At 44.5% G+C, this 9,474-nt stretch overlaps 1 protein-coding gene across 4 annotated transcripts; it reads left to right on the top strand.

Moving 5' to 3' along the window:
- The first annotated feature begins 484 nt into the window (after positions 1-484).
- taf15 (TAF15 RNA polymerase II, TATA box binding protein (TBP)-associated factor) lies at positions 485-9,072 on the top strand. Of its 4 annotated transcripts, none has more exons than XM_035623036.2 (16): positions 485-642; positions 1,316-1,352; positions 1,849-1,882; positions 1,991-2,057; positions 2,493-2,550; positions 2,799-2,911; positions 3,034-3,214; positions 5,548-5,582; positions 6,159-6,191; positions 6,324-6,436; positions 6,627-6,756; positions 6,847-6,942; positions 7,084-7,165; positions 7,281-7,363; positions 7,498-7,636; positions 8,636-9,072. In XM_035623036.2, the coding sequence occupies exons 1-16, from the start codon at positions 633-635 to the stop codon at positions 8,673-8,675; spliced, it is 1,251 nt and encodes a 416-aa protein (XP_035478929.1). In that variant the 5' UTR covers positions 485-632; the 3' UTR covers positions 8,676-9,072. The 4 variants fall into 4 exon arrangements, with proteins under 4 accessions (XP_035478929.1, XP_035478928.1, XP_047191613.1 ...); XM_035623035.2 differs by having other exon boundaries at positions 2,799-2,938; XM_047335657.1 differs by lacking the exons at positions 485-642; positions 1,316-1,352; positions 5,548-5,582.
- The last annotated feature ends 402 nt before the right edge of the window (positions 9,073-9,474 follow it).

Here is a 9,474-nt window from a genome sequence, read left to right as displayed (position 1 = left end):
GCTGGGCATTTTAACACTAATTTAGGGACTATTGCTTGTCAATGGCAAAACTATAGAACAGTGCAATACAGCTAGAAACCGTATGAATTGGAGGCCTGAAGGTTCGCTGTGGTATGAAGATCCTTATGGGTTTCCACCAAAACAAAAATAGTTTGCTGGGTAGATTTTGTTAGTAATTAAAAGACTAATTGTCAGTCATTTTGGACAAAAGCATCAGCTATCCTTCTATCTATCTATCTATCTATCTATCTATCTATCCATCCATCCATCCTTCTATCTATCTATCTATCTATCTGTCATCCATCTATCCATCCATCTATCAACATATATCCCACAAATATCATAATATTAACAGAGTTTGGAAAAGCTGTGTCATACTCCTTTAATTCTCAGTGTGCAGGTTGCGCTTTCACCGTATACACTGTAGGGGGCAGTAGTGAGAATACGCGCTGGATGCGAGCATCGCGTTAGACCAGACAGAGGAAGAAGTTGCATAAGGGAAGTGCCGCAGTGAGTCCGGTCTAGCGCTGTTCTCCGCTGCGTGTACGTCGAGCAGGGTTTTTTAATCAGCCGATCAGAACGAGCAGGCTCACTTTTTAAACGAAATACCCACATAGACATCACCGCGCAAAATGGCCACTGGTAAGTCAGCATTTGTTGTGATTGTCCGCTAATTTTTGCGTTTGTTTTTTTTAGCTGGGTAACCGAAAGTGGGTCGAGCTAGCACCGGAGCTAGGTTAGCTGCTAACCGCGAGGCCTGAGGGAAGGGCCTCGTCTCTGTCACGGGTCGTCGTCCTTTAGCGGAGCGACGTTAGCTTCATCGGACACATTTGACTCGTCGCTTTTTGTTCAGCACGCAGCTCCCGTTGCGATCGCGCGTCGCTGTCAGGTTTACCCGCAGTAACGCGAACGGAAAGACCGTAGAGCGAGCGTGCTCGTGTCGCGGCTAACGTAGCGTGTGGTGTCTGCCCCTGCGCTTCTTTGTTTACAACGAAGCGGTCGCACCAGCTGCCAATCGAGCCGGATTTGTTTATTGCTACTTGAGGATTTAATTATTTTTTTTCTTTGATTCGCTCGTTTGTGGCGGTGACGCGGACTGACGACGAGGGCGGGGAGCGTTTATCCTAAGCAAGTGCTTGGTTTCGTTTCAACACTTGCACCGAGCCCAGCCGCGATTGACCGCCATTTTTGACGGCGCTGGCGTGGTGACGGGCCTGTCCCACTTCGGCACCCCGGGCTCCGTCGGCCGAGTCAGTCTCTCGTTGTCGTGTTTCCTGTCCGACGACTGACACGCCACTGTTCTTCTGTCTTTCAGACTCGGGCTACGGGCAACACGGTGCCTCACAACCAAGGTAATGTACGGAGGAGAACGTCCGAAGCTCTTCGCATTAATTATCTGTACATGTTGTCAGACAAAGTGTTTTGACACATTACCAGAGTTTGCAAAAGCAGCAGATAAAAAAAAAGTTTTTTATATGAATACTTGTAAACTGTTTTGTTTTTTTTGCAGTTCTTGTTCGCAATGTAACATTGTTTGCATCAATTAACGTCAATCAATTACCTTGATACTGAAAACTGGAATGTCCTCATTCTAGTGCAGGTTGTAGTTTGATTTATGGATGATCATTGATAATATCATAACACTGTAAGGCACACTTTGTGGCCAACATTGCTCGGATTTGGGCTTTAGGGGGTTAAAAATATCAAAGATTGATTAGTGCATGAGCCAGACCACAACCCACTCAGGACACGAAAAAGTAGTCCTGGTTGGCCGCACACAATCCAACCTGGCAACTCTGCCTCTTATTGAGCCCACATAACTAACTTCTGTTTGTCATGTGTCTGTAGTTATGGATCATATGGCGCTCAGCCAGGCGGACAGGTAAGACCCCTCCCCAAAACTACACCTTGTTGACTGTAGGAACGATAATTCCAAACAGGTTTTCACTCGTAGAGTAACCTGTGTGCGAATGACCTCTCTGTCTTACAGGGTTATGGACAAGGAAATGGCGGAGCGCAGAGTTACAGTGGCTATACACAACCAGCCGCTACACAAGGTTGTTATTTGTGTCTTAATAAAACATTTATGTCAAAAAAGGGGCAATGACCTATCCAAAGGAGGCCTAGATAGCTCTTTATTACCGTAAAAATGGATATTTGTTCAGTTTTTGAAATTCCAGTTGAAGTTTAGGCTTGTGACGCATGAGGGAGAGATTTGTAACATACTTCTTTGATATCCAATAGCATGTTTACAATAATTTGGGAAAAATTGACATTGTGGGTTAGGATACTTGCTTTCAATTAAATACCCCCCTGTAGAAAAGGGACCAGAAGAATTCAAGATGCTTTTCTCTTCGTTTGGAAGGATAATGATTAGATTTGCTGCATCATAGTCCATAGGGCAATAATTAAAGGGTGAAGTGTCTAAAGAAATTATGTTTCTCAACATTGCAAACTTACTTTTCGACTTGTTCTCCCCCCCCCCCCCACAGACGCTTATAGCCAGCCTCAGCAACAGACCTATGATAATTATGGACAGGAATCATCTGGGTAAGGCCGTAATATATCACATTATTATTTTTATTTTGACAATCCTTTCAGTGTGGCTATGTAAACCTAAGGTGTATAATATTCCAAAAAGTTCTAGTTCAAGAGTTTCTTTACCAATAATCAAGACGGTTCAAAATTATACAGAATATTGAAGTAATGGAAACCAGACCATCAGTTATGCAGTATAGTTTAGATTCAATGTCTTACTGGCCACAACTAATCAGTGACTTTTCTAAAACAACTTCAAGGTATGGCAGCAAGTCGTCATCTTATGGGCAGCAAAGTTCCTATGGTGCTCAGGGACAAGGAGGTGGAGAGAGTTACGGACAGCAAAGCTCCTACGGTGGTCAAGGCCAAGCAGGTGGAAGCTATGGAAGATGGAGTGAAGGCACGAATGACTGCATATCAAATTAATACGGGAACAACATTGATGTTCTACGGTGTTTAATTTAGTTTTTGACAATCAATGTGTCTTTGTACTAGGTGAAGCTGGTGGCCAGGGCGCGAGGTTTGGACGAGACCATGGCGATCGTGAAGAAGGAGGGGGCTACAGAGGCCGGGGCCGTGGCGGTGGCGGCTACGATCGTGGCAGTTATGACCGCAGTGGTGGATACGACCGCGGCGGATACGACCGCGGCGGAAGAGGCGGACCTCCTGGTATGGGGTAAGTTGCACAGTGCCACTGCCCCCAAGGTACCCCTCTACACCGAAGCCCATCATCATGTCCACTGCAAACCCTCAACATTATTGACTTTTAGCACTCGCCTTCTTTGTGCTCCAGATTCCCAAAGTCTGGTTAAAAAAAATATTCAAAACTTGCTACAGACCACATTCACCTTCCCTTTGCATTTTGCTGAAGGCTCCCTGAACCTTGACAGAATTGTAGTTTTTTAGCAACTTGTCAAGTTTTTACTCAAGAGACATGTTGCTTTAAACTGATCAAATAATCAGCATTAGCATGTAATGTAGGTTGTGGTTAAACTCCAAAGTAAATTAATGTAGACTTCACATATCTGCCCTAATAGGAGCTGTAAAGGCACCAGAGACCCAGTTGTGCAAACATATTATCCCAGACCATGGCAGCTTTGGTTTGTCCATTCTGCAACATAACTGTCATCAGTTTTTCTAAAAATCCAGGAAGGGACAGGATTTAATTTCCAAAGGTTATGTGAAATACTAATGTATTGAGGTTAAACAGATTGTTTCTTTAACAAATGCTGCAGCACATTAAGATTTTATTCACATCAAAAGATTTATGCTATAATAAATCCTTTCCAGCGCTGTAAATGGGGCCTTTTCTAAGACCAACAAATGTAGCCTATCTCAGTTTGAAAGAGATTCTCACTAAGGTTCCCATCTGCCGCCATTTCTGACGAGAACGTCAGAATATGTATATGTTTTCAAATTTTTAGAGACACTGATAATGATTTGATAGCTCTGCGTGCTGGCCGGCTAGTTAACAATGTGCAGTCAAAAGGTATGTTTGTTTTTTTCTACTAAAGATTTGCTCTCCCTTTTTTATGTATATCCTTAAGCCAGAGAAAGCTTTTCTCTTTAAGTTTGACCTTGATCCAGACAGTGAGGGCTTTCTTTGTGCCTTCATATTTTTGTCTTTTCTTGGGTCTCCAGCAGCCGTACTTCTCAGCTGTCAGAAAAACCCAACGTTCAGCCATGTTCTTGTGCTCTGACAACCACATAGGGGTGGGCGATCTGGCCAAAAAATTATATGACGATCTTTTGGGGCATAGAATCATGATCTGAATCACAATTTTTCTCACCATCTAGGCTATCCCCCCCAGAAAAAAAACAAGTGAGCCAAAAGAACAAAACAACAAGTGAGCGTCTTATGTCAGAAAAAGACAAATAAAAATGTATTCTAAATAATAACTGATCCGGTCTGTGACTTCGACCAGCAGAAGTAGAGTATACTCTCACTAAATGTTTCGACAGATCGATAGTGCTACTGCCTTTTATTTACAAAACATTTGTTACACTTGTGGCAACGAGTGTTGTCTCCATCGATTTTTTTTGAAGTACAACCACACTGGTTCGCTCGGCTCCACCGACCCCACGGTGCAGGTCTGATCGTCTCTGCGTGTGCTGCTGACAGACGAGCAGTAAGAGCTGGCCACACCCCGTGCACTGGTCACGCTCCAACAGAGACACACAGAACTCTCCTCAGTATGTTGGTGCTCTCTCCATTAAAAAAAATTACATCTGTTGGTTGTAGTGAATGCAAGTGCAGTTTTTTGTCACAGGACTGTCTTGTATTAGAGTCATTGCGGTATCGGCGTTCTCAAGAAACTTCCCCGCGATCTGTAAGGTTCCTCTGAAAATCGGATCATGTGCCGAATTAAGACTGTCCACGGTATTAGATTGTCAGATCGCCCAACCCTACAACCACATAATTGTTTGAACAATGGAAATGCCACTGAAACTACGCTTTTAGACCTGGAGCCACAAACGTTCAGCTGCTTCACATTCAACAGGTTTCATTCAAGTATTGTATTTTTGATAATGGCGAAACATGTGTGTTGTGTTAACATGGATCTACATTTCATACTACAGGTGTTCAGAGTGATTGAACTAAAACTTGGACCTCAGTTAAAGGATCTCATAAACTCACTCAGTGGAAGATTGCTTATCAGTTGCTACACCCCTGCACATCAATTTGGCTTTTCAAAAAAAAAAAAAACCTATTTCAGCTGGATTTTTACAACTCTTGGTATCCAATCTGGTCATTTAAAAAGAGAGTCCCAAATTTCTTTGTTACTGGACCAGATAATTGTCTTCACTCGTCTGCCTAATCAGTCAGAGTTGCCTAGTCGTCTGTCCATTGATCTCTAATGTCAAAGACTAACGGATTCCTCGTGTGAGACATTTCCACCACAGTTGCACACCCTGGCAGGAGTGCATACTGATGGGGATGTAGGGGAGCTTTGAGCTCTCAGTTGGGACAAAGGAAAAGCCATCATATCTCCAATTTTTCCTCTGCAGAGGTGGTGACCGTGGTGGCTACAAAAATTACGGTGGTAAGTGACGAGCATCAGAACTGTGTCGGTGGGGGAGGAAAGAACTTGAGTTAGCGGAGGAAAAAAAGTGGGATTAAAAAAAAGAAAGAAACTCAGTGAATGCCACCATTTTCATGTCCAGATCCCAAGGGACACCACCTATTATTCTTAACAGGGTTTCTCATAAATGACTTCTTCAGATATGGTAAAGAACATGGAGCCTGAGTTGTAAACTAATGGTATTGTTGCATGAAGACAAGGGCTGATTGTAAATGACAGGTGCTCCCAGGACGAAGAAGGAAAACTTTCTAAAACTGGAGACATTGTTGGTGGTTTTCATTTCTGGTGTAAGCTCACAAAAAAACCCTAAAACAGAACAACTTTGTTCTTGTTGCAAGGTGTTGGTATGTGATGCAACGGTAACACGGTAACACCCCTCAGAGAGCCGTAAACATGGACTTTCATTTAATTTTCTTTCGATCATTATGCATTGGTAGGGATGAGGTTATTACAGTAGTTATTTGTGTGAAACAGTGCGAACAGTTTTTAAGATTCCTTGCTCAAATTTTCCCTTCCACCCTCTCCTCTGCTTCACAGGCTCTCGAGACTACGGCTCAAGGGATGAACCAGGTACGACTGTTTAAGAGTATTACATTATCATTGATTACTTATGAACAGGTCAATCTGATTCGCCAGATATAATTATTCAAATGCAATAACTTCTGAAAACATGGGCTCCTCTCCTCTGGTTTCCCTCCACAGCTGGAGACGCTGGAGACAACTCTGACAACAACACCATTTTTGTAGAGGGGCTCGGAGACGATGTCTCGGTTGAGGAAGTCGGCGAGTACTTCAAGCAAATTGGTATCATCAAGGTATTGGTTTAGTCAGTTTCCTTTCACTGGGTTCAATTCAGATACACAATCATGTCATTTGCACTCTAGAGCAGTGTCACTGCTGTTAATTTATTCTTTCACGCAGCTGTTTAACATAAAGTGAAGCTGGTTTGGTGCTCTAAATGCCAATGAAAAGCGCCAATGATTCAGTGTGTTTTTGTGCTTTCAGGTGAGCAAGAAGACCGGAGAGCTGATGATCAACATCTACAGTGACAAGGCCACTGGTCTGCCGAAGGGAGAAGCTACAGTGTCCTTTGATGACCCGCCCTCGGCCAAAGCTGCTATTGATTGGTTCGACGGTAAGATCACTGGCGTTTCTTTTGAACGCTCTTTTAAGATTTAGACAATCACACTTACCAACATATTATTGTGCTTTTTTCCGATTTCAGGCAAGGAATTCCGCGGCAAACCCATCCGGGTGTCGTTTGCCACCCGCAGAGCCGAGTTCACACAGAGAGGAGGCGGAAGAGGGGGGCGAGGAGGAGGTGCATTACTCGCCGAGCTGTCTCGGGGCTCTAATAACGGATCAAAGGGAAATAATATCCAATTCCTCAGTTGAGGAGTTGGATGTTTCTGCTGTGTATTTAAACAACCGTCCTCTGCTTTTATTTTTTATCTTTTTAAAGGTTTCAAAGGTCGTGGTGGTGGTGGTGGTGGTGGAGGACCCAACTTTGACATTAAGGGAGGAGACTGGCCCTGTCCCAACAGGTCTGTAAGGAGAGGTTTTCATGTTTTTATGCAATTAAAAAATAAAGATAATGCACAACAGAAAGGGCCTCATCAATGGGTTTGTGTGTAAAGTGTTCATCTGATCTCTCTTCAGCTCTTGTGGCAACATGAATTTTGCCCGGCGGCAGGAGTGCAACAAGTGTGGTGCACCTAAACCAGGAGACGCAGGCGGTGGGGGTGAGCGTTTCATCGCTCAAAGCGGTTCACTTTTCTGAAAACTCTAGTAAAATATAGAATAGGACAAAGATTTTTTTAGTGGAACACATTCCCCTCTTGTTTTAACTTATAATTGTTGTCACTCTTTTTCGCAGACCGTGGAGGCAGAGGTTACGGCGGCGACAGAGGTGGTGGCTTCAGAGGTCGCGGAGGTTTCCGTGGCGGAGACCGTGGCGGCTACGGCGGTGGCGGCAGCGGTGGAGGATTCGGAGGTGGCTACAAGATGGGAGGAAGGTTAGTGTTTTCACGTTTTTACATTTAACATAAAATGCTCGGCCCTCTGAGAGACAATGCCCGTGTGAGCCGTGGATCTTTTGATGTAGGTTGGTTACTTGACCAGAAGAGGGTGTCTCCTTTTTGAGTAAACAGATGTTGGATCGTTCCCAATTTCATTCCTTCTGCATCCACATCACACTATGTATGTCTTTTATAGTTGGCTGCTTTTCGTAGAAGGTATACAACAATTCAACCTTTTTATGCTCACTGACCGTGTGCAGCTCTTAAATCATTTACTTCAGTTTCCTGGACAAGGCACTGAGAAGACGTAAAATATGTTGAACTGTATTTCCAAAATATTTGTAGTGCACAAGGCTGTTCAGTCATTTTACTTTGCTAGCATTTTTTTGGCACGCATCAGACCTAATACGTAGTTGTCGTGCCGCTGCTCAGAAGCTCTTTGTCTCATAATTTGTCAAGCAAAGACATGATCTTGATGACATGGTTACATTCTGAGCAACCTACTGCAAAGTAGACAATTTGCTTCCTGTTTACACAGGCACGACCCCGTAGGCATGCGCATGCTATGTAACTGGTTACGTGATATGCGTTTTCAGGTGTCTTGGTATGGAAAAAAATGACCGCTAATTTGGAGTCAAAGCGCTCGTCTGGAAGGAGTGTGTGTGAAATACGGATGTAGCCCCTGCTTATTTAGAAACCATCAAGTCAAATAAATATTCTTGCCGCACCATAATATTCCCGTGGCCCTTTTTTTTTTGCCCCCTGAGGGTCTCTGGTTTTTTTGTAGGTTTGATTTATTGCTGCTCACTGAAGGTGAAATGCGGAAGGGGCATGAAAGTGAAGGACAACCTGCTTCACTGAAAGAAAATGATTCAATCTTACCAGTTTAAAAGGGGCAGCCCTCATCAAATTCTAACCGTTACGTCAATGACAAAAGTGCACATGGGCTTTTAAAAATTGCAGCCGCTGATGGACCTTTTTGTCTTTTCCCTGCAGAGGTGACCGCAGAGACGACAGAAGAGAGCGGCCATACTAAGTGTTGAACAGAAGGAAACCATTCCAGCCCTTCAGGTCACTGTGGAGGGGAAGGGGGTGGGAGTTAGTTTGGGAAAACTGGGAAAGAGGATCTGGACCTGGGGATAGATCAGATATTCTGATTTGTGGCCAGAGCATCCCAACCTACTCTTCACCGGGAGCTGATGTGAAGGGACTGTGGGGCTGATTGGCACTGTCAGCATGTGGTCATCCTATTTTTTTTTTTTCTGTCTTATTTCTTTGTACATCCTTTTAATTTTCACAGACTCTAGATGCTGATGTTTTGTGAGATAGATCTCGTACCATTGTTTTGTATGAACGAATAAAAATGTTTTACTTGGATTTCTTCTTTTTTTTTTTTCTTTTTCCAAAATGATATTAAAAACTGTGATCTTTTCTCTCGGCTCTCTTGTGAGTTTACTTACATCACTAAAGACAAGAGACACATTTGAACTGAGTCCCAGTGGTGGGGTGTGCAGTGAGGAGAGCACCGCTCCTCCGCCGGTGCCTCGCCAGAGCGGGGCGGGGCCGGGCCGGGCCGGGCCCTCCCCCGGAGCACCCCCCACCGTCGAGTCGTTCTCCGTCGGTACTCGCAGGGCCGGGTATGATCGAGCAGCAGCAGCAGCAGCAGCAGCAGCAGCATCCTCTCACTGCGAAGGAGAGGGAAGTCAACGATGAAGAAACACGGAGGAGCCGCCGCACAGCAAGGCGCGGCCCGAGGAGCGGTGTGCTGAGCGCGCGACGCGGCGCGAGGAGCGGTGTGCTGAGCGCGCGACGCGGCGCGAGGAGCGGTGTGCTGA

Source organism: Scophthalmus maximus, chromosome 11, assembly GCF_022379125.1.
Source record: "Scophthalmus maximus strain ysfricsl-2021 chromosome 11, ASM2237912v1, whole genome shotgun sequence".
In the NCBI taxonomy this organism is placed as follows: Eukaryota; Metazoa; Chordata; class Actinopteri; order Pleuronectiformes; family Scophthalmidae; genus Scophthalmus; species Scophthalmus maximus.
This window is presented reverse-complemented; position numbering and strand designations above follow the sequence as displayed.